We start from the raw sequence: 27,937 nt of genomic DNA on the forward strand, positions 1-27,937 counted from the left end.
CTGAAGCATAGCCTCAAGGTAGGAATTAAAAAACCCTCACAGGTAGCCCCTTAGTTCCAAAAGATCTTCCATAAGCGGGATAAAACCAAACATCAAGACCATGCCTAGAAAGAGGTTCTGAACACCCAGGGAGACAGCCACTGTGATCAGGAGTCTCCAGTGAAGTCCATGGAATACAGCTGCTCCCCCAGAAAAGAACTAGATGTTCTGTGTCTCCGCACGGTCAGTGTTGGGGGTGGGGAGACCAGACACATGGCATCACCTTCTTTTTTTTTTTTTTTTTTAATTTTATTATATATAAGTACACTGTAGCTGTCTTCAGACACGCCAGAAGAGGGCGTCAGATCTCATTACAGGTGGTTGTGAGTCACCATGTGGTTGCTGGGACTTGAACTCAGGACCTTCAGAAGAGCAGTCAGTGCTCTTAACCAGCGAGCCACCTCTCCAGCCCCCCCTTTTTTGGTTTCTTTTGGCTGGGTCCCACGGGTGAGCAGCAGTCAGTGCTCTTAACCAGTGAGCCACCTCTCCAGTCCCCCCCCCCTTTTTGGTTTCTTTTCTTTTATTATTGGCATCAGCTGGACTACATGCTGCCTTAAACATCATGTACTGGACAGGAAAGGAAGAACGAGAAAAAGGACACAGGAGAGAGGCAGGAGTAACGGCAAGATTCCGTAATAAAAATTGTAATTCATTCAATAGGTTAAGTTTTGGCATTATGAAATCAAACACCCCTTCCCACCCTCCAAAGTTGCAACCTAAGTGAGAGGGTCACCCGTGGGACCCAGCCAGGTATTCTGCATTCCCTCACAGGCTGTGTCAGGCAGCGTGTGGGTGTAATTCTTGTGAATGGTCTCAACTTTTCACTTTCTTTACATAATCTTTGCTTCTTAGACATTCCGGTTCACTGAGGTGACATGTTTGTGGGGAAACATGCTGGTCTGCCTGTGGCAGGCCCTTTCCCACCAACTGGGATTTGAGATATCCACGACATGAATGAAGTCTCCTCTGCAAAAGCCCAGCTTGCCATCCTCCTGGAGGTCAAAGCCAAAGAGTGCCTGGATGTTTGCTGGCTGCTATGGCACCTGCTCTATCCTCGTAGGAATATCTGCTGGTTCCTGGACACAGATGTTGATCTGTGGTAATCTACCAGCTCATTCAAAGAATTAAACTTCACCATCCACAGGAAACACTTCCCAGCTCCAGCTTGGAGCACCTTAAAGTGCTGCACATCATTTCCCCAGGAGCACATTCACTCGCTCGGATCAGGAAGGCCATGTCATGCCGCTGTTTGCTAAGCATTTCTTTTGCCTTAGCTCTGGGGATTTTGCCAAAATATACCAGGGATGTGGTTTCATTTCTATGTAATTCTTGGGGATGAAGCCATCTTTCCATTTGAGTTCTGCCTTATACCAGTTCTGATCACATTCTTTACTCAAAACCTTAAGGATGTCCCCCTCTTTTGAAGCTCAGCTCATTGTCAGCAGTAGCTTTGAAGTCATATTTGGCGATGGCTTCCATTCTGAGCATCACTCATGACCTTCCTGTCCATCTCCTTGTCTACTCCCTTCTTCTGCCAACCCTCCACTCAAGATCTTCACCTTTTATAATTTGCTATGGTTCTCCATCTCCCACTCCCTATCTTCATTTGCCTGTGCAGCTGTGCAGCTTTGCAGCTCGTGGGCACCTCCCAGCTGGGCTCCCATGGCATCCTGCTGACAGGACATGCAGGTACTATAGGCCTTGTACAACCAAGCAGGAGACAAGATCCCAAAGAACCAGTCCCTAAATCACCATGTTGTAGTCAGAGGGTGTGCATGGACATCAAAGCATCCCAGGTAAAGGTGGCAGGGGTCTAGCAAGGGCAGAAAGCCAACAGTCAGCTGACAAAGGAGCATGTGGCTCATGCGCTTGCCTCTGGGTACTATGTACACCTTCCCACACACCCTATTCCTGGTCCACAATCCAGTGTCCCTAAGAAATCTCTATATGACCAGCTCTTGAGTGTCCTGTCCACTTCCTTAACTGTTCCTTGACATGCATCTCAGACTATAGTTTCTCAGTCTAAATGTGCAGAGTTCAACCCCAAATATACCTGGGAGTCTTAAGGCCAGTTAGAAACATGCCATTCAAGTATTTCACAATAAACCATTGGTCTCCTGAGCTCTCATCACAGCCATACTCAGGCCCAGTGTGAAGGTTTGGAAAGTAAATTCTGGGAACTGGATCTCTATCTGCTGAAGACCCCATGCTTGAAGCTACCTTCTAGCCATTCCATCAAGTTTTGTCACCACCCCTACGGCCCACCTTGCTTGAATGCAGGATCTCGGCACAGGTCCTGCCCCCAAGAAGGTTGTAGGCCATGGACCCCAAGGCCTCCCTATAGCCACAAGAGCTCCCTTTTGTCCCCAGTGACAAGTGTCACCCGTGGATCTGCACAGAGACCTATTCACATTCCCTAAGGGACATGGACATACAGAAGTTGAAATGACACAACTGCCCTGTGTTCAATAGAATGAATGCTCCAGGCCAACTGTTACGTCAGGCTTCAGTGTCACTGGACCTATGTCCATACCTCATGGCCAACAAATACAACTCAGAGGCACACAACCTACCTCAACTGGCTGAGAAGTCACTTGGCCATCAATAATGGAGACACAAGCTAAGCTTAAAGCAGGTCAAGGCACAGATGTCCGTCCTCTCTGCATCCCAGCTTTCATTGTAAAATGATAAATTCATGCTTTGCCAGCCAGCCATGCAACATCAACCCCAAACAATGACTGCCATACAGTGTTCACCCAAAAGGCTCCACAGAAGCTGTGTATTAAATAGCAGGCAGCAGTGACGCCACGCTCTCCCCGATGGCCAAAGCAGGAGTGGAAATTTGGCACTTAGGTAGTTACTCTCTGAGGCCCAAGGGCAGCCATGGTTACCACCACTATGGTTCTTCCCCGAACTCGTGACCCAGAGCCAGGGGTTGGTTCAGCAAGTAAAACTGCATGTGAGTCTGATGACCCTGAGTTAGATACCTGGGGCCCATACAAAGGTGGAGGGGGAAAATGGACTCCACAAAGTATGCTCCGATCTTCATATATCATGGTACCTCAAACTCTCTCAAACACACCATAAGCAATTAGAGGTTCTTTTTAATGTCTAAGAACTACAACCCAACTGAAACACTGTTCTATGCTTACCAGTGGCTGAATTTAAAGAAAGTGCATTTGCAACCTCAGGCTAAAAGTGGGCCAAAGGCGGCACACAGTAGCAGAGGAAACACATCTGTAAGAACAGCCAAGAGCAGTCAGTCAGTGGTGACGCACGCCTTTAATTCCAGCACTTAGGAGGCAAAGGCAGGTAAATTTCTGAGTTCAAGGCCAGCCTGGTCTACAGAGTGAGTTCCAGGACAGCCAGGGTTACATACACACACACACACACACACACACACACACACACACACACACACACACACACACAAACAAAAACCTGTCTCGAAAAACAAAACAAAACAAACAAACAACAACAACAACAAAACAGCCAAGAGCAGGAAATCTATTCTTTCCAAACAAAGACCCCTTTCCAGAGCCAGTTCTATGAAGATCTTTATTTTATTTGGATGTGTGTATAGAGGCTACAAGAGGAAATCAGATTTCCTGAAGCTGGGGTTGGAGTCAGACAAGTGGTTGTGAGCCATCCAATGTGGATTCTGGGACTTAAACTTGAACAGCAAGTGGTCTTAAGTGACGAGTCATCTCTCCACCCTCCCTCAGAGATTCTGAACCACGACTCTTCAACACACTAGGCTGACAGGCAGATCCCGTCAGTCTTTTGTTATATGTGTTCTTGCACACACATGCCAGAGTCAGTGTCTAATGTCTTCTATCACTTTCCAGCTTATCTTGTTAACCCCCCAGGATCGAAACTCCACTTACCATCTCCAAATACTGGAATTACAGCTGTGTGCCACCGTGCCTAGCTTTTTCCATGGTGCTGGGATGTGAACTCAGGTCCCCTTGCTTGTACAGCGAACACTCCAGCCACTGAACTACTTTCCCATGTTCTTAGAGTCTTCTGGCTCAGCTCCAACACGGTGAGCGCCAAGGCTGTGGCTATGCCTATACTTCACCTATGCTGCTGCTTCTCAGACATGCTTAAACACACTCAAGAGCTAAATGCTTTTTACAGTAACCCTACAGGGGTCACAGGAAGGGGACTAGATCATGAGCTAGCACGATGAGTCAGAAGAGTGTTTGCTTTTTAGGTCCTTGCTGCAGGAGCCTGCTGAGCTGGGCTTGATCCCTGGGACCATGGCGGAAGGATAGAATCAACTCCTGAGTAGGGCAGGTGTGATCCCCACATTTGTGTTCTGGCACAAGGCACACGAGTACACACACCCATGAGCATACACACACACACTGCTCTACCTGCTGTGCCTGGGGGGGAAGGCCTGCTACTTGAAATGTCACAGCCCCAAACCCAACTTGAGCTGGGCTCAGAGGATTCAGGTTTCCAAGTGAAGAGGTAGCCATGAAAGCTTAGTGGTGGTGGCGCACACCTTTAATCCCAGCACTCAGGAGGCAGATTTCTGAGTTCAAGGGCAGCCTGGTCTACAGAGTGATTTTTAGGACATCCAGGACTACACAGAGAAATAGTCTAGAAAGAAGTGGCAATGACACCTGCCCTGGGCAGAGGCAACGTGTGCACAGCCTAGGGGATACATGTGATATCCTCGCTGCCATGAAGTAACACAAGTAAAAATAGGAAAGGGTTTATTTATTGAAGACACCATCTGTGAGTCAGTCTGGTTAAATTAGCACACTTGACAGAACACTTTGGATCAGGACACGCCTTCTTTTAAATACACTGGGCTCCACAAGCAAACACCTAAGGGTCATTCAAGTAGCACTCCAGGAGCCCAGCAGAGAGAGTATCTGGAGGGGACGGGGCAGCAATCATTCACCTTCCCAATGTGACAGCCAGTCTGTAAACACCTGTCAGAAGCTAGGACTGCAACTTTCAAACCATGTGGCAGAAGTTGATAAGCAGTTAGGTCTGGAAAGGAGAGTCCGCGAAGCTGTGGTCCAGGCAAGATCCCGGCTGGACCCTGTGCCCACTGCCTCATAGGCTGCTGAGACTGCACAGCCAAGGAGCACAGTAGGTATCACCTACGTGCGATTCAGCGTCTGGAAGATTCTAGAGATCTGCAACATGACTGGGCCCGTCTCTGGGTCGTTCATCCACTGGGTGCTGTTAAGCGGGTTCTCCAGCATGTCTTCAAATGCTGTGGAGAGACAACAGAGCTGAGCGGCAGCACCCACACACCAACTAGCATACTGAGCCTTTCTCAATGGCCCTGACATTCACCCTTACGAGCCAACCACAGTGCCTGAGCTACTGACCAAAAAGACTTCAGAGGCCATCGGCAGGGAAGTAGACTGCCCGTGTGATCACAGCACCCCAACTCAGAGCCATCAGCAGGTTAGAGTGGTCAGCTACGCATGCTTACGTCTTTGACAGAGCAGTGGGCTGCCTGTGTGCTCACAGTATTCCAGATCATAGTCCACTAGTCGGGTAGTCAACAGCCTAGACTCATGGCATTCCGACTCTGGAAAGCCACCAGCAGACCCAAAAGTCAGGTTGGCAAACACCCTTTCCACACACCACAGGAAACAGCCGTGTGAAAAACCCTTGGGGCAAATATGCTTTAGCAGATTCTTTTCTTTCTTTCAAGACAGACTTTCTGTATAACCCTGGCTGTCCTGGAACTCACTCTGTAGACCAGGCTGGCCTTGAACTCAAGAAATCCCCTGCCTCTGCCTTCCAAGTACTGGGATTAACTGCAGGTGCCACCAGCAGATTTAATTTTACCATCCTGGAAAAACCTACATGTTCAACCCTAACACAGTGAACATGTCATGGAAGGCTGGAGTATAGCCCAACAGTAATCATTTGCTCAGCATGCACAGGCCCCAGGTCCATCATTAAACACACACACACACACACACACACACACACACACACACGCACACACAGTATTTTTAAAAATAAGAACCTTTTCTTTTCCTCTTTTCTTTCTTCCTGGTTTCTCAAGACAAAGTTTCTCTGTGTAGCCCTGGGTTTTCTAGAACTCAATCTGTAGACCAGGCCAGCCTCAAACTCAGAGATCCATCTGCCTCTGCCTCTCACAGTGCTGGGAATAAAGGTGTATGCCACCGCCACTACCTGGCAAACTTTGATTTTCTAGAGTTTCACAAAATTAGGGCTGGGAAGATGGCTCAACAGATAAAAGCACTTGTCATGCAAGAATGAGAACCGGACTTAATCTCCAGTATTCATATAAAAAGCAGGGCATGATAGCACATGCTTGTAATCCCAGTACTGGGGAGGTAGAGACAGAAGGACCCTGGAGGCTTACTGGCAAGCCAGCCTGGCCTACTCAATTTCCAAGTTAACAAAGGACCTTTGGGAGTTGGCAAAATGGCTTAACAAGTAAAGGAGTTTGCCATCAAGTCTGATGACCTGAGTTCAATCCCTGGGACATAAAAGGTAGAAGGAAAAAAAAAACCCCAACTCTTGCAAATTGTCCTTTGACATCTACATGTTGATGAATGCCCTCCCCACACAAATAAATAATGTAAGAAACATGGTAGGCAGCTGTGGAATGCCACCCCTGGTTGACTTCTGATGTTCACAGCACAGACACATGTTCATCTTCTACACACATAAGAATATATGCGCATGTACACTACACAGAGACATGGAAGGCATCTGAGGCACAGACACATGTTCACATACACATGTATACTACACACAGTGACCCTAGAAAATTAAGGCACATCAGGATTATCTGTACCAGGTAATACAGTAACAATTAGCTTTGGTTTCTTTAAAAAAACACAAAAATATTATGGGAACACATTTTTGTTTTAATCCCAGGTGTGGGATATGGGGCTGCTTCAGACTGCCCACAGCAGCTGTCTGTGACTTTGCCAGCAGCAGACGGTTTCTGTGATTGTGTGATGCTTGGAATCCTGGGGACCTCTTCAGAGGCAGTATAAACGCTAGTCCCAAGGGGTAGAGTGGGTTGTTGTTGGCTGGTTGGTTGCTCTAGGTCGTGGTTTATTAGGTAGTCAAGCACAAAGACAAAATAAGGAGAAATTAGGTATCCTGAGGACAAAAATCAAACTTGCCCCAGAGGAACGCAACACCCCCAGTCAGCAGAAAGTAGTCTAATGATACTGTCACTCCCCCTCCCCTCTATTCTTTTTTCTCCTCCAACTAGTGTCAGGGGTTGAAAGGGTGGAGAAGGGTGGTAGAAAGAAGAATCCACAAAGTAGCCAAATATTGTTACAAGGTAGTATCAATGGGCAGGTGTTCTTTACCTGCACAAGCTTTAAACAAGTGTCATGACTGAAAAACAGACCATAATACCCAGAGCAAAGGGAAAAGAAGAGATGCAGAGCCCAACAGAAAGTATTCCACAGCGCTTGACATGCAGTGCTCAGATGGCTAAGCAATCAGGCCATGGCAGTGGAAGGAGGAAGTTTCAAGGTTGGTGGCAATGGCAGGAGAATAGGAGAACATGCAAACAGGACATAAGCAAGACCTCAGTGCCCAGCCTCTGACCTGCTCATCCCATGCTGCTTACCCTTGGGAACGCAAGCTGCACTCAGAGTACAGGGCACAAGAAAAGCCCTTCTACAGCCAGACAGAAAGCAATTTAAGTGACCAAAACCAGGGTACCATGTTGTCACAGTAACACAATACATCTATAGAACCAGCAGTATGCATTCACCAAACACTGTCTCAGATGGTGAGAACAGAGTCACACAAGCAGTACTATAGGACCGTTGTCCCACTAGCACAGACACCCACATGCCCAGAAGCCAGGCAGGCACACACCCAGCACAGGGAAGGCTAAGGTGGGAGGACAGCACAAGGTTGAGGCCAGCCAGGGCTACATAGCAAGTCTCCGAAAAACAGAAGCACCAGAATGACATACACGCATGAAAGGGGTTCAAGGTGACTTCTACTTACAAATTTGCTAAAATAAATATATTTCTGATAAAACATAAAGGTCATGGGATTGGAGATTTCTTAATTTTTGGAGTTTATTTCTTTATAAATTGGAAGAGCATACCTCATTGTGCAGGAAGGTCAGAGGACAGTTTGTAGAAGCCCCAGGAGGTTGTCAGATTTGGTGGCAAGTATCTTTACTCACTGAGCTAGCTCCCCAGCCCAGGGTAGTTGTTTTTATTTTATTAGTAAACATCAAAAATATCTAATTAGAGCTTGAGAGAGGTATATATATTCCTGCAGGAGATGGCACGAGCTGGCCATCCTGCTGGTGTGGACCTTCACAGGAGTTCTGCAGGGATGGCATCAGCCCTGCAGTGCAGCTGTGGCAGAGAGCCAATGTCCACTGCCAACTCAGTCCTGTCATGCTGAGTGCTGACGCCCTGCCCTGTGAGCAGTCACAGACCTCCATCCTGCCCCTGGGCCCAGACCCCATGAGGTACAGACTAAGTGTGCTCTCTTGGGGTGGTTTATTTCAGAAAAGAGAAAGAGCTGACACTAGCTAAATATACACTTGACAGTCTAAAGAAGGTAAGACTAATCACCCAGTACCTAAGTGAAGGAAGGGCTTCTCCTATCAGGCCAAATGCACCTTAAAGCACACTAACCAATACACAGCCAAGTCAACATTGACACATGAAAAGAAAGCTCAGTCACAGTGTGTACTTAGCATGCCAGGAGCTGAAACCCCAGCACATAAAAAAAAAAAAAAAAAAAAAAAAAAAAAAAAAGTCCTCTGGGCAGATCTCAAGGCAACACCTATTTCTTTCTTTTTTTACTTGTTTGTTGGTTTGTTTTTGTTTTTTCGAGACAGGGTTCTTCTGTATAGCCCTGGCTGTCCTGGAACTCACTTTGTAGACCAGGCTGGCCTCGAATTCAGAAATCCACCTGCCTCTGCCTCTGCCTCTGCCTCCCAAGTGCTGGGATCAAAGGCGTGCGCCACCACGCCCGGCACTTATTTCTTATACTGGCTGGTTTTGTGTGTCAACTTGACACAAGCTGGAGTTATCACAGAGAAAGGAGTTTCAGTTGGGGAAATGTCTCCATGAGATCCATCCGTAAGGCATTTTCTCAATTAGTGATCGAGGGTGGGAAGGCCCATTGCGGATGGTGCCACCCCTGGGTTGTTAGTCCTGGATTCTATAAGAAGGCAGGCTAGGCAAGCCAGGGGAAGCAAGCCAGTAAGTAACATCCCTCCACGGCCTCTGCATCAGCTCCTGCTTCCTGACCTGCTTGAGTTCCAGTCCCGACTTCTTTTGGTGATGAACAGCAATGTGGAAGTGTAAGACATTGCTTAAAAAAAACAGGTGGTGGTGGAGTACAGTTTTAATCTTAACACCTAGAAGCAGAGGAAAACCTCTCTGAGTTCAAAGCCAGCCTGGTCTACAGAGTAAGGCCCAGGACAGCCATAACTACAGGGAGAAACTCTGTCTTGAAAAAACAAAACAAAACAACAACAACAACAAAGATCTACAAACAGCCTGACAAGGGTTAGGGGGAGGGATGTCCTCAGTGTGAAAGATCAGAGACAATGAAAAATACCAAACATAGCCTCAAATACATAATGGACAACTGTGTTCCTTATACTGCACATGCTACAGCCACACACCTGTAAACATGCACGCATGTATACTTTCAGCTAAATGATGGATTTAGAGAAATTTCAAAACTCTCCAACAACCTAAGAGAAATGTCTTTCTGACCAAAAAAAAAAAAAAAAATCAAGGAATCAGAGGACTTCAGTTCCCAAAAGCCACCTGATAGGAAACCAGAAATGGGACAACACGCAGTAATCTAGAAAAAGCCAGTGTTCAGACTGTGTGAAGGACTTCTTCCGTACATTCTAGGAAGAACGTAGAAGGAAGAGACATGGAAACAGGTGAAAGCCCTGTGCTGTACCCACAGATGAGCTCCATCTAGACCAGAGAGCACAGGACACTTTAGGCCCAGGCAGCAATTCCTTCTCTTTGTGCTCATCCTTGCCCTGGAAGTCCAGTGCACAGGCGCCCATTTGCACTGAGGGACAGGAAAGAGTTTCTGCATGCAAGGAAAAAACCCACACAGCACTGGGCAGCAGGGTACAGTCACTCCTGACCTGTGGAATAGTTTACAACACCTCACAGGAGATATGGAAGTCAGTTACAGAAATGGCCTAAAAAAGTGATGCCACCTTTTAAGGAGGGACAAGTGACAGACAGAAAATATGTATAAGAGTGGCCAAACCCTACAAGAAAGTCAAGGAAGGACAAGTCCTCAGGATCATGGCCACACTGGTATGCAGGGGATGATGATGTACAGGAAGGGCATATGAGGGTTCAGGAGTAGGACTAGATGGATCAGATCTCTGCACTCACAGGACTAAAACACTGAGGCAGGGCCCATCTTGATCCAGGAGGCCACTTCAAGGGAAAAAAAAGTGCATATACACAAACACGTGGACTTTTCATCCTGTTGTCACCCCTGAACAGTTCAGAATCTCAGCCACGCTCCTGGCATTGATGTCACATCAGAAGCCAAAAGGAATCTATAGAGCATAAGCAATACTATGTTTTTTCCTGCTGTTTCTTTGAGACAAGGTCTTACTCTTAGCTCAGGCTGATCTGGAACTCTGTCATTCTCTGAGACTGCAGGTGTAAGGCACAGCAGTCCCCAGGTTCCATTGAGACCTGAGTGTCTGCACACACTCCTGGGACCAGTACTGTGGACACAGATGGTGACTCCTGTGTGGGGAGAAGCTACCAGGCTGGCCTAGACCTCTCAAGTCTCCTGCCTCTGCCTTCCAAGTGCTGAGATGTAGGTGTGGCCACTACAACAGTTTTCAAATGAATGGCATGTTCCTAACTATTTAGTTCTAGTACGTTTTTGTTTTGGTTTAGTTTTTTTTTTTTTTAATCTCTTGTATCTTTGGTGTTTTTTTTTTTTAAGATTTATTTATTATATGTAAATACACTGTAGCTGTCTTCAGACACTCCAGAAGAGGGAGTCAGATCTTGTTAAGGATGGTTGTGAACCACCATGTGGTTGCTGGAATTTGAACTCTGCACCTTTGGAAGAGCAGTCGGGTGCTCTTACCTGCTGAGCCATCTCGCCAGCCCTTGGTTTAGTTTTTGTTTTGTTTTTTTGTTTGTTTGGTTTTTGGTTTTTCGAGACAGGGTTTCTCTGTGTAGGCCTGGCTTTCCTGGAACTCACTCTGTAGACCATGACAGTCTCGAACTCAGAGATCTGCCTGCCTCTGTCTCCTGAGTGCTGGGATTAAAGGCATGCCCCATTACACTGTCATCCTATTTTTAAAGGGACAGACTTAGGTTTTATTTATATTTTTAGCATTTATTTATTTATTTATTTACTTGGGGGGGGCATGCACATGCCAGTGTGCAAGCAGAAATCAGCTCTCACCTTTCACCATGAGGTTTCTGGGGTCAAACGCAGACTTGTGAGCAAATACCCACTAAGCTTGCTAGCCCCATTATGTGGGTTTTTAAGATATATCACAAGTAAAAAGTAATTATCAAAGAAATTCCTTATAAATAATAAGCAAAATCCAAACTATACTGTCTCCTCATCTTCTATTCCCATACAGGCCACTGCTCTGCTCTTCCAAGTCCCCCTCTGCAGAAGCTCATCCCATCAAGGCAGAATCTGACTCCCAGGCTTTCAGAAACATAGCTACAATGCCTTGCATAAGCCGACCTGCATGGCACAGTATTTGTGCCCACACCATTTCACTAGCACCTGTTTTGTGGCAGGGAATCCCCTGCCATGTGCTCCTCACCCAAGCTAGCCTAAGTAAACACACATACCTAGCAATGTCTTAGGGTTTGTCAGACCCAGCTGCACCACTGGGTTGTCCAGGATGGCCTGAAAGAGAGGGCTATTGGGATCGATGCCCTGGTCCAATTCCTCAGGGGATGGCTTCCGGTCCCCCAGCAGCCATTCACACTAAAAACCCAAGAACACCAGATGAGCTGTTAGTTCCTTCTCAAAGTACATAAGGTTCACCTGTCCCTTTCTGTGGCTCTCCAAAAGCCCCCATGGCTGCAATGCCTGGAAGGGGCCCTAACGTGAACAAACCTGGTCCACATTCAGCTAAAATAGAGACAGAAGGAAGTATCAGTCTGCATTTCTTAGAAGACCTGGCACTGCAGTTCAATTTGACCACAGCCATGGCCCCGATCACAACACAGTCCCAAACACCCTGCTTTCTTCGAGGGGACCCCAGTATGACAGTATCTCTCCATAGCAATGAGCCTGAAGAGTCTAGATCCAGAAGTGTGTCTGAGCCTGGACTCCACACACAAATGAGAAGGTCATAGAGGCCTCCCCGGACAGAGAGTCTGCCTGTCAGCAGTGCTATGTGTTCATGGCATGATATATGATCCTTTTTCATTTGCTTATTTAGGTATTTTTGAGAAACGGTTTCTCTGTGTATCCCTGGCTGTCCTGGAACTCTCTGTAGAGCAGGCTAACTTCAAACTCAGGGATCTGCCTGCCTCTCCTCCCAAGTGCTGGAATTAAAGATGTGCACCCACATCCGATGGGATTCAATTTTAACAGCTAATAGTCTGCAGAATGTGCATACAAAGTGCACTGTGGGTCCAGGGTATTCTCAGTTTCTATTTGAACCATCTGCCCTAACATTTCATATAAAAAGTGCCATCACCAACTATGTGTGGAAGTCTTGACACAAGGGACATTCCCAATGCATGCCACATGAGGAACAGGGATGTGAGAGTCTCAAAGTGGAACTCACAGCAGCGTTCTGCTGGTTGTTGTTCACTCGGAGGGCATCAATCACTTCCTTCTCGTCAAAGCCCATCTCCATCAGTGAAATGACAGCCTAAGAGGGAAGAACAAGCTGGTCAGCACCTCAGGAGAGGACACTGCAGTACAGGTTTCCTTCAGTCACAGTCGCAGGAAGAAGATAGCATTGGGCACACACGAGGTAGAAAAGAGCACCCACCCTTAAAACCAGGGCACAAAGCAAGGAAATGTTTCATCTCTGTAGCCAAGGAGAGAAGTCAGAGCCTGGGAAGTGCATTTGCTACTGCACATGAGTACACCAGGACCACTGAGGAGACACAGGCCCTAGGTGGCAATTTTCCTTAGCTCTGTAGATAAAAAGCCCCAACCTGGCCAATGGGATTCCATAAAAAATACAAGCCAGGGCTGGATTGATGGCTCAGTGGTTAGGAGCACCGACTGCTCTTCCAGAGGTCCTGAGTTCAATTCCCAGCAACCACATGGCGGCTCACAACCATCTGTAATGGGATCTGATGCCTTCTTCTGGTGTGTCTGAAGACAGCTACAGTGTACCCATATAAATAAAATAATCTTTAAAGAAAAATACAAGCCACAAATGACACCCTAAGAAAACCATTTATTCAACATGCCAAAACCCAGGGAGCAGGGAGCATGCAGCCTGAGTAGGCTGATCTGTAACTTGAAAGTGAAAGACCAAAGGAAGAATTACAAGTCCAGCAAAGAGCAGGAAGATGCATAAAGAACACAAAGGGGAGAAAGTATCAGTGCGGTGATAGTAAGGGAGACCAAGAGTGTGGACCTGCGCAGCTGATGGAAGGCGCACAGGTATCCCGCATCCTGAGCCAGCCCACAAAAGCTCCTCTAGCTCTCTCAACACTGTGCCCCCAACAGCCACAGCAACAGGTGCAGCAGCACTTGTAGAGGACAGAAGCTTGTATGTTCAACTTTTCAAGAGATGTCACTGAGCAGGGAGAAGTCACCTAGACCCAAGCATGGATTTTATATGTGAGGAACCAAGTCCCCAGGCCTGAATGACTCCAGGACCCCTGGTTTCCTTGCACAACACACCCACAAACCCAACATCATACTGAGCCCCCATCACATACCCGAGCATCTGCTCGAAATTCCTTTTTCCTGCGTATCTTCTTGAAGATTTCTGTGAGCTCATCCCGAGATTCCTCATCTTCAACACCAGTTCCCACAGCAGCTTCAGAGGAGGTGGAGGAGGTAGTGGTTGAAGCACTGGCCCCTGCTTGAGCGGCATGGCCTGGAAGAGGTGTGTCAATAGCTGGATCTTCCGAGTGTTCAATTAGCCACTCCATGGCCTGAGGCACTGACATGCTGGAAGGGGACAAAAGATTCTTCTTAACTCCTCCAGGATGGTTACTGAAAACTTTCCTATCCTATGTACTCCAAAATGTTTCAACAGAGTTAGCAAGACCAGCAGCAGCAATGGTGGCATATGATCTCTTGGGATGGAAGCCTCTACAAAGCTCTTACCTCACACCCCCGAGACCCAATAAGACAAGCATAGACACATGCCCAAAACACAAGAGACAAAGGAGTCCAGGTCCTAGGGGCACAGCACAAAGAACACTGCTGTTGACCAGCTCTGTTCTATAGACTTCATATGGGCTCTGAATGAGTATTAAAACCAGAAGTGCAAGAAGACTATTAAGAATCCCTGTCCAGTCAGGAGCAGGTCTGGCTCAGAGCTCTCCTAACTTGAGAGTGCAGGACACATTTAAAGAGTGATTTTTAACCCTCCTAACAACCAGGTATCATGGTTCACACCTTCAATCCCAGCTACTCAGGAGCCTAAGGCAAGAAGACTACATAAGTCCAGGAGTTCAAGACCAGCATAGGTAACAGAGATCCTCAACACACACACACACACACACACACCACACACACACACACACACAGACACACACACACACACACACACACATATGCACACGCACACACATCCTAAAAAGATCCTATATGAAAGCACTTCTGAAGCACAACAGTAAGGTACCTCTACTAAAACACCCGAGTAGAAATGACTCAACTGGACCGGAGAGCTGGCTCCAAGGTTAAGATGAGGAGCTCCTGAGTTTGGTTCCTAGCACCTATGTCAGGCAGTTCACAACAGTCTCTAACTCTAGCTCCAGAAAATCCAACCTCCTCTTCTGGCTTCTATGGGCACCCATACACACATGTACATATACACAGATAAATAAAAATTTTAAATAAATCTTAAAAAAAAAAGTATGACTCCAGAGATTGGAAGGAGAATCACAGGGAAGCCCAGGGCAAGAAGAAAGAAAGCATACTGGTTCAGCCGAAGGGCCTTTGAGGCTCTGCTCTCAGGAAAGCCCATCTCTGTGAGCTGCCGCAAGGCAGTCTCATCCACTCGCTCATCCTCATCTTCATCCAGCATAGCTGAGGAGAGAGACAAGGCCTGCCATGAGGGGATTCCAGAGCCCTTTGAAGCCCCCAGCCTCATCTGCAGAGGCTCACCTCACCTAGCAATTACTGACACCAAACCCTCTCCCCTTAACCAACAGAACTGGCTTGTGAGAGCTGGGGACACTTTCAGGTGCAGCCTAGGACCCACTCATACCATTTGCCTTCTTAAACAATTCAACTGCATCGGGATTCAGTGCTAACAGCTTCTGTGCCACCTCAATGAGAGACACGAGGATCTTCCGGAGTTCTGTCTGGAACTGCAGTAGAATAAAGAAAGAGTTCATGCCCGGTACAGTGATGCACACCTGTAATCCCTGCTCTTGCGAGGCTGAGAGAAGATGATTGCTGGGAGCTTGAGGCCAACCTAAACTATACAGTAAAACCCTGTCTCAAAAAAAAAAAAAAAAAAAATTCTCAGAATGTCCAACAAACTTGCTTAAATCTGCAACACTATCCCGGACATAGCCCTCCAAATTTACAAGAGCATGTTGGGCCTTACCTTTAATCTCAGCTGGAAAGGCAGAGGCAGGCAGAGCTGTGAATTCAAGGCCAGCCTCGTCGACACAGTGAAGCTATTGTCTCAAAAACTAACAAAGAACCTGAAAACACTAGACTGCTACAGCACCCCTTGCCTAGTATAGGGCCTGGAGAAGGGATACCACAGCCTAAAGCTACCTGAGAGGCTGGATCCAGGGCTGAACCCACAGAAACCAGAAAGGGACACATGCTAAGTCAGTCACTGAAGAATTACAAAGCTCTCATCTAGAGGACTTCCTCAAAAGAGACCCCAGAGAGGTCTGGCTTCCAGCAGTGTCCAGATGGGGACCTAAACAAAGTTAAGTGGTGGCAACTTTCCCCAACTGCACACACAAGTACATCTTATCATGGTTGGCTCATGTGCCCATGCTGCAGGCTTTGACTTTAGCTTGGTTTCCTTGTCCAAAGTAACTGGGAAGCTCAGACTATTCCCTGAAAGCGTTGTACCCAGAGCAAAGACATTACATTTCCATACAGCTGTCTGTCTGTCCAGTGCTACAGGTATCTTGTCAACTTTGTAGTTTGACAAAAAACTGTAATTTATGGAACAGTTCAAAAGTAGTAAAGGGGACTAGAGAGATGGCTCAGTGGTTAAGAGCACTAACTGCTCTTCTGAAGGTCCTGAGTTCAATTCCCAGCAACCACATGATAGCTCACAACCATCTGTAGTGAGATCTGATTACCTCTTCTGGTGCATCTGAAGACAGCTACAGTGTACTTAGATATAACAATAAATAAATCTTTTAAAAAAAGTAGTAAAGGGTTCCTGAATATTCTGTTTCAGATTCTTTTTTTAGGGGGCTGAGGAGTGGTCCTAACTATAATATCCAAGCTAGCATCAAACCTAAGCTCAAGCCATCCTCCTGTCTCAGTCTCCTGAACACCAGAACCAGAAGCATATGCCAGTCACCATACCAGCCCCAAGCACTTTTAGAGAGCTTCTCCTCGAGCCCCACACTAGGCAGGTACTCACGTCTCTCATGGTAGTCTGGACAGCAGTCCGGTCAGTGCTGCAGGCAGGCAGGTTGGCCGTTGCTCGAAGAATAGCATCTTTGTCTGGAGCCTTTTGCTCTTGTTTCTTCTGCAGAGAAAATGACTCAAGTCATCAAAGCGACCAGGACCATGAAGAGTATGACAATGAACATGGAACAACAGCCCAGAGAAGAGGAGAACAGTAACCTTCTAAGCCTTAGGTGTGATTCCCTTGATCTAGAGGATTCTGAAAAGTTCTGTGCACAGAACTGGAAGCAGAAGTCTAACGATACGTCAGACATGACCTCACCTGCTCCAAACCATAAGCATGTGAAGACAGACAGAGAGGACGGTGCTGCAGAGTGGTGGTCCTGTGGTGTTTCAACGGGACTGAGGACGAGGCCTCTGAGGAAGCACGCAGCTGCAGTGAACTCTGGGGGCCTCCCTCCATGGACGAAAGTAAAAGATGAAGGTGGCAGAAGCTCACAGATAAAGAGGATAGGAAAGAAAACCAAACCAGCAGTGGCTGCAGCACTCAGCAAGTTCAGAAGGTACAGGAGGCAAACAGTGCACAGGTAGACAAAGTACAGACAGTTAGAAGAGACACACAAAGGATGGCTGGGGCCATGGCTAATGCCAAGAGCCCACAGGGCAGAACCTACCAAGAGCAAGGCTACACCAACCTACCAAAGGGCAGCAGGCCTGGGATTCAAGAGTCAGGATGGTACCTCTGTCTCATAGCCTTTGGCCAAGAGCAGTCTGGTTGGCCTGAGACCCTAGAGTGGAAGGCTGCTCTCAGGGAGGGGGGAAGGGAAGTGGACCTTCCTGCACCCAGCTACTGCTTTGCTTCTTGTCCACCCCAGCTACTCAGACTCAGCAAGCCAACCAGAACAAACGAGACAGGAAGGGTACAAGACGGTCTCTGGCACCGTGAGCTCAGCAGTCGGCACAAGCCACCTAGGCATAAAGCACCAACAAGTCTTCAGGGCTCTCAGATGCCAGGGGCATAAGGAATGCTTCCAAGACCAAGAAGAGGAAAACTAAAAGTAGTGAGAAGAGGAGGAGCAAGTGAGGGAGGTGGGCACCTCAGCACCAGCAACCCCAAGCCACACCCACCTAGTGTGTGCACACCAGGGTGCCACCAGCAAGAGCCAAAGTAGCCAGGTAAAAGGGCTATAGAATGGTCAGAAGATACAGTTAAGGAAACCCACAGGATGGCCCACCAGGCCAGCCAACAACAGCTGCAGAGAAAGAAACCAAGAAAGAAATTATCAAGAGCAATCAGAGAAAACAGGTGTGGTGGCACACATCAGTAATACCAGCACTTGGGAGGCTAGGGGGAAAAGACCTCCAATAGTTCAAAGCCAGCCAAGTCTACACAGAAGCAGAGCTAGCAAGAGCTACATAGCAAGCAAGGCTTTTACCTGAAAACCCAAACATCTGAGGAGCTGTTAGATGGCAGAACTATGGAGAGCAAGGCCTGGTTAGACAAAGTGTGGATCTGAAGTGTGTCTTTCTGTTTTTTCTGTGGTTTTTTTCCAGACAGGTTCCTCTGTGGAGCCCTGGCTGCCTGAGACTTGCTCCATAGTCCAGGCTGGCCTCAAACTCAGAGATCCACCTGTCTCTGCCTCCTGAGTGCTGGGATTAAAGGCATGCACCAGCACCCAGCTGAAGTTGTGTGTTTTAAAGAGTATGTGTTGTCCCCTCCTGTCACTCTTCTTTGTTCCTGACTAGCATGCAGTGAACAGCGTCTGTTTGCTGGTTCTTCCATCACGTTCCTGCAGTTATAGCCTAAAGGCAACGACGCCAGCTGATCCCAGACTGAAACGTCTGTAAAGTGTACATCACAATAAGCCCTCCCTCCTCTAGAATGCTCCCGTAGCTATTAAAGTCTGACACACCGAAGGAAGACAAGACCACACTCAATGCTACAGAAGCAGAACTCAGACAAGCCCTATGCTTCCTGCTGACAGTCCCCAAGTCTGTAAGACCCTAAGATGTAAGCAGGGTGGTCAGTCCTAGGCTTGGCTTTTATCACATGGCACAGCTAAATGTAGAAAAAGCAAATGGCTTTTGGGCCTAGCTACTCTGAGTCCTTTCAAAGGATTCACTCTTCCCAACACGGGGGTTCAACCACTAAAAATCTCTGCTTCTTTGGCAAAGATGGAAAGCCATGCAAACTGCTTCCAGGAACTAAAAGTAGCTTTCAGCTGACCTCAGTGAGAATCCTGTCAACTGTCTGAAAGTACCCAGAAGCACATTCTTCCCACGACCTCAGCTGAGCCTTCTGTCCTCCAAGCCTTAACACTATGTTCAGAAAGCAGGGCTGTGGCAACCAAAGGAGGCAACAGGACCCCAACATCCAACACAGAGAGCATCAGAGAGCTGGCTGCACAGTAGCAATTCAAACAACACACACAGGCCAGAAGCATTTGAGGGCCTAGATACACAAGACAAATGCTCAACCACTAAGATATGTCCCAGGCCCAAGACAAATCGAAATCCTAATATGCTATACTCCTCGCAAAAATGAGGACTTCAATGACAACAGTGAGTAAACAGGACCAGCTTCACCCAGCATTGGCTATCACTCAAAGGAAGAGGCTAGGAGGGGGAGCTGTAGCCTTATCACTAAGAGGCTACATCTAACGATGTAATTCCAGAAAGAACAATGAATGCAGAGTACCTAGAGAGCCAGAAGAGAATTACTGAGGATACAGCTGAAGGAATTAGAGGTGGGCTGCGGTGGGTGTCAGTGGCATGAATAAGGCAGCCAGAATCTGTCACTAACACCAGTAGTTGAGTGACCTCCTTTAGGAAACGTGAGTCTATTTTTATTAGATTTGTAGTACTCTTTGACTCTTAATAACTGCATTATTTTTACTTAGAACTTGAAGTAATGCCATGATTTTTAACTTTGCAGTTATGTACTATATCAAGGCAGCTCTAGCAAGCTACTAGCTAGGTGCCTTAAGTACCTTAAGCAAGCAGCAGGCTACATAGTTTGTAGTCAGAACTATGTTTTTTGTTTTTTTTTATTACTTATTTATTTACTTATTTATTAACAAGTGTTCTTAATGTATACTGGCCTGCCTGAAGAGGGCATCAAATCCTAGTCATGAGCTACCATGTGGTTACTGGGAACTGAACTCAGGATCTTTGGAAGAGCAGCCAGTACTCTTTTTTCTTTTCTTTTTTTAAAGATTTATTTATTTATTATAAGTAAGTACACTGTAGCTGTCTTCAGACACTCCAGAAAAGGGCGTCAGATCTTGTTAGAGATGGTTATGAGCCACCATGTGGTTGCTGGGATTTGAACTCCAGACCTTCAGAAGAGCAGTCAGGTGCCCTTACCCACTGAGCCATCTCACCAGCCCGCAGCCAGTACTCTTAACCACTGAGCCATCTCATCAGCCCCAGAACTGTGTTCTTAATAGTTACAGGGACTTCAAGTCTAAACATCCAGTTAGAACTGTAACCTGCGCTCTGCTATCAGCTAGGAAAGCAGGGTGAGGCCCAGGATCTGTCTGGTGGAGATGGATGGAGCAGCCTGCCCATGTGCCTAGCCCACACCCACCCATCACTGTGCCAGGTGGTCAAAGATAAGGAGGGTGTGAAGGCCTGACACTCTCCTATATCCTTGGCCCCAGCAGAAACCCCAAAGTAACTCATCTGCTGTCAGGTCATAGGTCCACCCGAGAGTTGGCCTTCTTTAAGACCAACACTATCTCCCTGGCATTTCAAAGCATGTATAAGAAACTCCAGAGTCCTGAGACAGGAAAAGGTGTTAAACAAAGGTGACTGCCCTTTAAAAAAGTACATCCTGGGACTGGAGAGATTGCTTAGCACTCAAGAGTGCTTGCAACTCTTCCACAGAACCTACATTCAGCTCCTAGCACCAACTTCAGGAGGCTCACATCCATCTATAACTCCAACTCCAGGGGATCAGATAGCCTCTTCTGACCTCTATGGGCACAGACACACAGACTCATAGAAATACACAAATAAAAAAATAAATAATCTTTATAAACAATTTCCCTTCCCTAGGCACAGGCATGTGGTCTGGTGTTAGAGCAGACAGGCTACTGACAGGATGCATCTTGCACTGCATTAGAGAACCTTGCTGAAGGATGTAGTTTTCCTGAGGCCCCTTGGTAAAGAGAAGGTGTAAGCCCCAGACTTTACACAGACTTCAAGACATAGAACTCGGCATAATTGCAAAATTGCAAGGACAGACACAGGCCAAACCAGATGCACAGCTGCTTGTCACCTCTCTGCATGCCAACCCTTTATGTGCAGGAGCCACACTGGCAGCAACATGGAGGAAGCACCTGCTGAGGACAGTGTTCTCACTCTCTTCTGTCACTGTTCAGCAATCACAAACACACTCAGTGCAGTACAGGCTCAGCCGTGATGAAGAGCCCCTTATACCACACAGACTGTGGAGGGACTAAACAGTCCCAGAAAATAACATAAGAGACGGCAAGGGAGAAGCAGTGAAGAGCCCTAGTTCCTAACGTTGACACTGACCTTTTCTTCTGCTGAGACGTCAGCCATCTTAGGGAGTGGAGAAGGAGCACGCTTTTTTATCAGTAACAAGACGTCTAGAAAAAATAAGTTATATTTATGAAGTCAGTTAGTGTTCCAGAGCCATAAATGACAGAAAAGGTACCAGATGGGGATCAGGGAGATGTCTCGGTGGTTTAAGGGCTTGCTCTAGACAATTGAGGACCGGGGTTCAGACCCTCAGAACCATTTGAATGACTGGTGGGCATGGCAGCTTGCCCATAGTTGTACTACTTGGAGGCAGAGGCTGGAAATCCCCAAATTAAGCTGGCTAGCCAGAATGGCTGTATAGACAAGCTCTAGGTTCAACAAAAGACTCTGCCTCAATGAATAGATGTCAACCCCAGACTTCCACAAGCATATTTACGAATGTATACATACTCTGTGTGTGTGTGTGTGTGTGTGTGTGTGTGTGTGTGTGTGTGCATGCGCGTGCGCGCGTGCGCACGCACATGACACACAAGAATGATGCTTAATGCTTGAGGTTAGACAGCAGGATCCCACCAGGTGGTGGTGGCGCACGACTTTATTCCCAGCACTTGGGAGGCAGAGGCAGGTGAATTTCTGAGTTCGAGGCCAGCCTGGTCTACAGAGTGAGTTCTAGGACAGCCAGGGCTACACAGAGAAACCCTGTCTCAGGGGGAAAAAAAAAAAAGAAAGAAAGCAGGATCCCTGGGTCCCTCCTAAGCCAAGCCAGCATCCCCTCCTCTGCTTTGAAGTGGCCACTGGGTCACCACAGATGACCTGGGTTTCAGAAGAGGTCACTGAACATCCTTGATAACCACAAAGAGTACCAGTGGACATCCTGCATAATGTTTTTATTTTCAAGAGCTCAGTTCTAAAACTCTGTGCGGCAATAGATAAGTGATCTAAAGCATGAGCAACCTGTAGCCAGTCCACAGTTCACCATGGCGGGGGAGGAGGGTTGAGGTCACCTTCTCCTTCATTTTGGATTTGGTCATAGCCATCATAAGTCCTTATTTGAATGACATACAGAAAATAAGTTTTGTCCCAGAGCCAAGCATAAGTGAAAAGTGGGTGTGCAGAACAGAAGTGTCTCACCTGCACCCTCAAACAGCTAGCCACTGCAATGAGTACTTCCAGCACAAAATAAAGCCACAGAAGCTCCAGGATCTGGTTTTGCTTTAAAACGGGACTAAACATAACACTTGAATTTGACTTCTCAGATGTCTACCAGCTGTTTGGTTTAGGTTTCTGCTACTTTTCTCAAGTACACCAAAACATGTACTCCTTTTAATTGAAAAAACAAACAAAACAAAACAAAAACCAAACAAACACAAAACCAGTAAATCTAGTTCTCCTGCTCTTGTGTGAATTCAGAAAAGCGCCTTGTGGGTGGCCCGGGGATGCAGGCTCCATGTTCTACGGACTCTGCCTCACGGCCTCCTCACCTTGGTCCTGGATGTTTTCTTCCAAGATCGTTTTGCCGTCACTCAGCACTCTCCCCGCAGCAGCGTGTATTAGCTTATGGTGGGCCACGTTCTTGGGGTCTTCTAAGCTTCCATGGGCACCCTGGGGGAAGAACAAGCCGCAAATCTCTAAATCAGAAGTAAATTATGATAGGAGTAACGCAGAGCCTGACATCTCAAGCCACACATGGAATTACTAAGGTTTGTCTCTGTTGTCTCTCTGTCATGTGTATATGAATAGTGTATATATGTTTTCACGTGGGTATGTACATATGTTTCCACAAGAACACGGCAGCCAGAGGCGAATGCTGGGGGGGGGGGTCTTCTTCAACTACCCACTTTATTTTCTGAGACAGTATCTCTCATTGAACTTGGTTTATCAATTCAACTATGCTGACTGGCCAACAAGCCCAAGATCCTCATCTTTGACCTCATCCTCACCACCTTAGTGCTGGGATGACAGATATGCTGCTGACACTGGCTTTCACACAGGTACTGGGGATCCAAACCCAAGTTACCATGCTTGTATAGGAGACACTTTACCAACTGAGGCACCTCCCAGCCCATGGAATTACTGCATTTTCATACTAGTCAAGACATTAAAGCATAAATGACAGTAAAGACTCCCCATACATGATACATGATTAAAAAACAAAAAACAAAAACGGAGTAAAATGCCAGCAAGCATTGATCCCTCCACACTCTCAAGCTTATAACCAGCCCACAGTAGACACCCAAGATGGCTAAGAGCTTGGGAACAAGATCCTACTGATAAGCACTTGCAACCCAAATCACTTTAGTTTAGAAAGATGTAGAAAATGATTTTAGATGAATATATGCCTGTGGTCTCCTGAGGATGTGAGGATCTAGCTGCTTTATGCATTTACTTTTCCCTCTTCAGCAGACACACAAAAGGCAGAAGAACTGCACAGAGAGAAGACTGCTTTCCAGGAGCAAGGTGGCAGGCGATGCCTGCCCAGAGAATACCACTAAGTCCTCAACAGAGCAGCACAGTGCACAATTGGCCTCAGCCTAGTCTTGGGCCCTAGCAATAACCAACTCAAGATGCAGCCTACAGGAGATCAGGGGGCACACAGCTGTGTTTGTCTCCAAGGCCCTAGAACCTAGTGACAGCATCAGGCAGAGGAGGTAGAAAGTAACAGTGCTACCAAGGAAGGAAGACAGCACCTCTGAACGGACCCAGCAGGTGATCCTGCAGGCACTATCTCATGATAAGTGACTTCACATACTGAGTGGAGCCTTGTACAATCTCTTCAATCTTCCACCACAGACAGAGGCCTGGCAATCATAACTTATGATCTCAGCCCATCTCCAGCACTCACTCATACAGAATGCAAACACATCATCTCCAATGACAGTCTTGCCTGCCTTTGGGCCACACTTATCATATATCTGATTGCCAAGAACACACTGCTCATACCACATGGCACAAATGGGGGATCACTGTGCCTGTGAGTTTGTACAAGTTTCCACACGTCCACCATTGCCGAGCATCAGACAACTTTTCCAGGCCCAATACCAAGTCAGCTGCAGCCCCTCCCCCAACTCAGAACAAGGCCAAGGGCTATAACTATGGGCCCCTGGTGTTAGATTAAGAAGAAGTTCAGCTGGGCGTGGTGACGCACGCCTTTAATCCCAGCACTCGGGAGGCAGAAGCAGGCGGATTTCTGAGTTCGAGGCCAGCCTGGTCTACAAAGTGAGTTCCAGGACAGCCAGGGCTATACAGAGAAACCTCTCGAAAAACAAAACAAAAAAAACAAAAAAAACAAAAAAAGAAGAAGTTCAGGGACCTTAGTGAGAGGACTCACTGGTGCTCTCTAAAACCTGAAAGGGACTGGCACACAGGCTTGGAGGAGGAAGCTCTGGCCCATCTGTCCGTCCCAGAGTGGGCCACTGTACACATTCAGGACGCAGGGTTCTTCAGGCCTTCCTGGAAGGTACTGTGGGTACCATGATGCACACTCAACAAAGGGCCTCTGTATACACAGCTACTAACCGAGGAGAGGAAAAACAGAAGCATGCATTTCCCTCTAGACCCTGGCATTTTACAGTACCAGAATCTTGCATCAGTCTCAAATTGGAACCAGCTTTGAAAAGTGGACCATCACACTCAGACAAAGCTGTTAACTGAGGGTTTATAAGATAAATCTCCCCTACAACAACCAACTTACTCAACATTGTGATGAAACAGAGAACCTCAACTTCCCTAGAACCTGAAAATGGCTCTTTAATAATGTCAATTTGTTTGAATTAAGAAATACCTATGAAGCTGGGTGGTGGTGGCGCACACCTTTAATCCGAGTACTTGGGAGGCAGAGGCAGGTGGATTTCTGAGTTCGAGGCCAGCCTGGTCTACAGAGTGAGTCCCAGGACAGCCAGGGCTATACAGAGAAACCCTGTCTCGAAAACCCAAAAAAAGAATAGATAAATCTTTTTTAAAAAAGGTTAACAGGCTAACTCTTCACAGGACCTGGGACGGTTTAGGCTTTGGAGGAGAAGTCATGTGCTTCATCCAGATGCTACACTACAGAAAAGTTCCTCCACACTACAGCTCCATCACAGCAGACCACCACTAACCTAACCCCCTTTAGAAAAGAGGACTTACTGTGCCCCTTTCCTGGATACAGGCAGTGGAAGCTGGGGAATAAAACAAAAAGGAGAAGGCAAAAAAAAAAATTAAGACTTGAAGTAACAAGCCTCTCCTTGATACAGCTGTAAACTCCCAGGAGTGTTGTGGGAGAAAAAATTTTAAAAACTCTATCATACCCCTCAGGAAGTGAGGAAAGAAGAAAAAATAATAGTGATAACAACCCCAGTAACCAGGGTGTACAGCACAATAAAGAGAATGGAAGTCAAGTCAAGCTAACAGTATCTTGTGCATGACAGGTTTACAGTCAGGTACAACAAGAAAATCACCTTTTCTAATACATGCATTGTGACTCCTAGAGCTGATGGGACCCGGAGGTGGGTCAGTTCTAATGCCTCTGCTCTCTAGTCCTGTAATTTAGAATGCTGTGAAATTCTCCTGCTACTTCAGCCCTCAGACCTGGAAAATGTGGAGTAGAATAGTCTCAATTTAAACAAGAATAATGACAAAAAGGGTCAAAATGATACAACTCCAATATCAACTGGAATATTAAAAACCACAAATAATTAGCATATCAAAACCTGCTGCCTAACTATACTGCCCCTAAAATGTATTAGTTAGCATCTGTGAATCATCTCCCCACTCCCTTCAAAGAATACTGCCATGCTCATTATGTGTATCCACACCATGAGTGAGTTAGGCAAGAGATCACAGCAGTGAAGGTGACATCCCATGCTGATGTGGTTTGAGGCTGACAACACCTTCCGTTCCTTCCATCCTCACACTGCCTTTCTATCCCAAGCTCAGCCCTGAGGAGCTGACCTAGGAGGTGACATAGCATAGTACTAGGCCAGCATGGATGCTAGGGAACATGGATGCTAGAGTACATGGATGCTACAGGCTTTAAGCTTGTGCTGAGCCTCTAGGTCTTGCTATTGAGAAAATCCACAGGCTCAACACAAGTTTAAAGGTTGGGGACTCCTTGGGCAGTCTAAACTACATTTTGTCCTTGAGCATGTGAGCCTCACTGAGGTGAACCCCAGACACTGAGACCCATGGTTTCTCAACATCTAATGCACTGCAGAAGAGGGGCTAGACACAGGAGCCTGCCTGACATTACACACTGACTACACAGAGGCACACAGAGGATAAACTACCCATTGCAAGCAGCTGCTCAGTAACTTGAAGATTGCCATTAGAGGAAACACAATGCTCAACTTTAACACGACCTACTGCTGTAGATCCCTAACTTTCCAAAGAGTCCCATCTAAAAAGCTATCTGGCACTAATCTCGTCTGGCATGGTGCTTCCACAGGCCACCAGTGTCTAACAGGCATCTGTTTCCTCTTTAACTGGGAGCAGTTAGAGCCAGGAAGGCTTTAAGAACTAATCCCAAGACTTACCTAAAACTGAAAGGCTAACTATACTACAACGTTCACTGAATGTAAGTAAACTTAACAAATGCCACTTGCTGGAAGGAGACAGTCGTCCTGGACCTTCCCACTCAATCAACTGTTGCCCCAATAGAAAGTAGAAGGCAAGGAACTTGTCCCACAGTGACACTATTTTAAGTGACTACAGCTAAGTGTCAAGTCCCGGCCATGGGCTCCTAGCACCTGGCTCTTCAGGCAAGGAGCCAGCCCTCTTATAGTGGGATCTAGTTACTTCCAGCTTCTGGAGAAAACTAAAAGCTCATCCCAACAGCAGGCAAGCCCCCAAACTAGAAAACCAGGAGACCTTGCCTTTGCCTCTCCCGGTCTCTGTTCACTCTCGCCTTCACCTCCCTAGCACGTTGTAGAAATTAAATAAAGCTCGCTCAACAGCCGGGCCAGATGCTCTTCTCTGAGCCGCTGGGTTTGTGTTTGGAGGTGTAGAGAAAAGGAGCGGAAGGCGCTGCCCTGGCCCGGAGGAGCGAAGGCTGGGAGCAGCGGGCTGCACCGCAGGGACTGGGGACGGGTCCAGAAAGAAGCGAAAATCTGGCGTCTAGGTAGAGATAGGAGTGTCGGGCAGTTGGGAGTCTGGGGGTTGGGGCGGAGGCTGGGACATAAGTCTAGGTCTCTGGTTTTCAGAACGGAGGCAGAGGTGGAACTGGGTCGTAAGGAGCTCGGCCTTACATGTTTGAGGCAACTCTCCTTGAGCTTCTCCACCGATGTGTCCTCGGTCGCCTCCTCCAGCCACTCGGCGCCGTCGGCTGCGCAGATGTGTAGCCGAAGCACCTTGCCCGCGAAGATCTTCTCTTCCTGCACGAACATCGCGCCGCCGCCCGGGCCTGCACCCGCCGCCCGAACCCGTGAAGGTCACTTAGGCTGGCGGGAGGACCAGGGGCGGGGCCGGGCCGCCGCGCGCTCCTTCGCTGGCCGCCGCCGCCCCGCCCCGGCTCCTGTCAGCTCCGCCGCCCGTCACTGAAGGGGCAGGAGCTGTACCCTCACTGCCACTGCCCGCGTCGCCGTCGCCGCCCGGAGCGCGCAGTCGCAGCCGCGCCGGAAGTGCGTAATGGGCGCCCGTGGGTATGCCGGGAAATGTGGTTTTTATGGTAGGC

The 27,937-nt window shown here is 47.4% G+C and overlaps 1 protein-coding gene and 1 pseudogene across 2 annotated transcripts; both read right to left on the reverse strand.

The window, feature by feature from the left end:
• Positions 1 to 830: 830 nt before the first annotated feature.
• On the reverse strand, positions 831 to 1,572 carry LOC110319469 (annotated as a pseudogene).
• Positions 1,573 to 4,752: 3,180 nt separating this feature from the next.
• Positions 4,753 to 27,841, reverse strand: Ubac1 (UBA domain containing 1). 2 transcript variants are annotated; one of them, XM_021193327.2, is made up of 10 exons: positions 27,513 to 27,841; positions 22,773 to 22,893; positions 21,325 to 21,398; positions 16,796 to 16,903; positions 15,440 to 15,542; positions 15,150 to 15,258; positions 13,938 to 14,172; positions 12,821 to 12,907; positions 11,871 to 12,009; positions 4,753 to 5,275 (listed from the first exon to the last, which is right to left on the reverse strand). In XM_021193327.2, exons 1-10 carry the CDS (start codon positions 27,648 to 27,650, stop codon positions 5,160 to 5,162), a joined length of 1,230 nt encoding a protein of 409 aa, XP_021048986.1. In that variant the 5' UTR covers positions 27,651 to 27,841; the 3' UTR covers positions 4,753 to 5,159. The 2 variants fall into 2 exon arrangements, with proteins under 2 accessions (XP_021048986.1, XP_029392522.1); XM_029536662.1 differs by lacking the exon at positions 11,871 to 12,009.
• Positions 27,842 to 27,937: the final 96 nt, after the last annotated feature.

The sequence above is a fragment of the Mus pahari genome, chromosome 3 (genome assembly GCF_900095145.1).
Source record: "Mus pahari chromosome 3, PAHARI_EIJ_v1.1, whole genome shotgun sequence".
Taxonomy (NCBI): Eukaryota; Metazoa; Chordata; class Mammalia; order Rodentia; family Muridae; genus Mus; species Mus pahari.

What these genes read in the sequence shown, in the direction of transcription:
- Ubac1 (XM_021193327.2), bottom strand. Translation starts at nt 27,650, where the DNA reads ATGTTCGTGCAGGAAGAGAAGATCTTCGCGGGCAAGGTGCTTCGGCTA. An exon ending in AGGAGAGTTGCCTCAAACAT is followed by an intron (nt 22,894 to 27,512) that starts GTAAGGCCGAGC and finishes TTCTTCCCCCAG; the next exon opens with GGTGCCCATGGAAGCTTAGA. An exon ending in AAACCCTAAGACATTGCTAG is followed by an intron (nt 5,276 to 11,870) that starts GTATGTGTGTTT and finishes GTCTCTCCACAG; the next exon opens with CATTTGAAGACATGCTGGAG.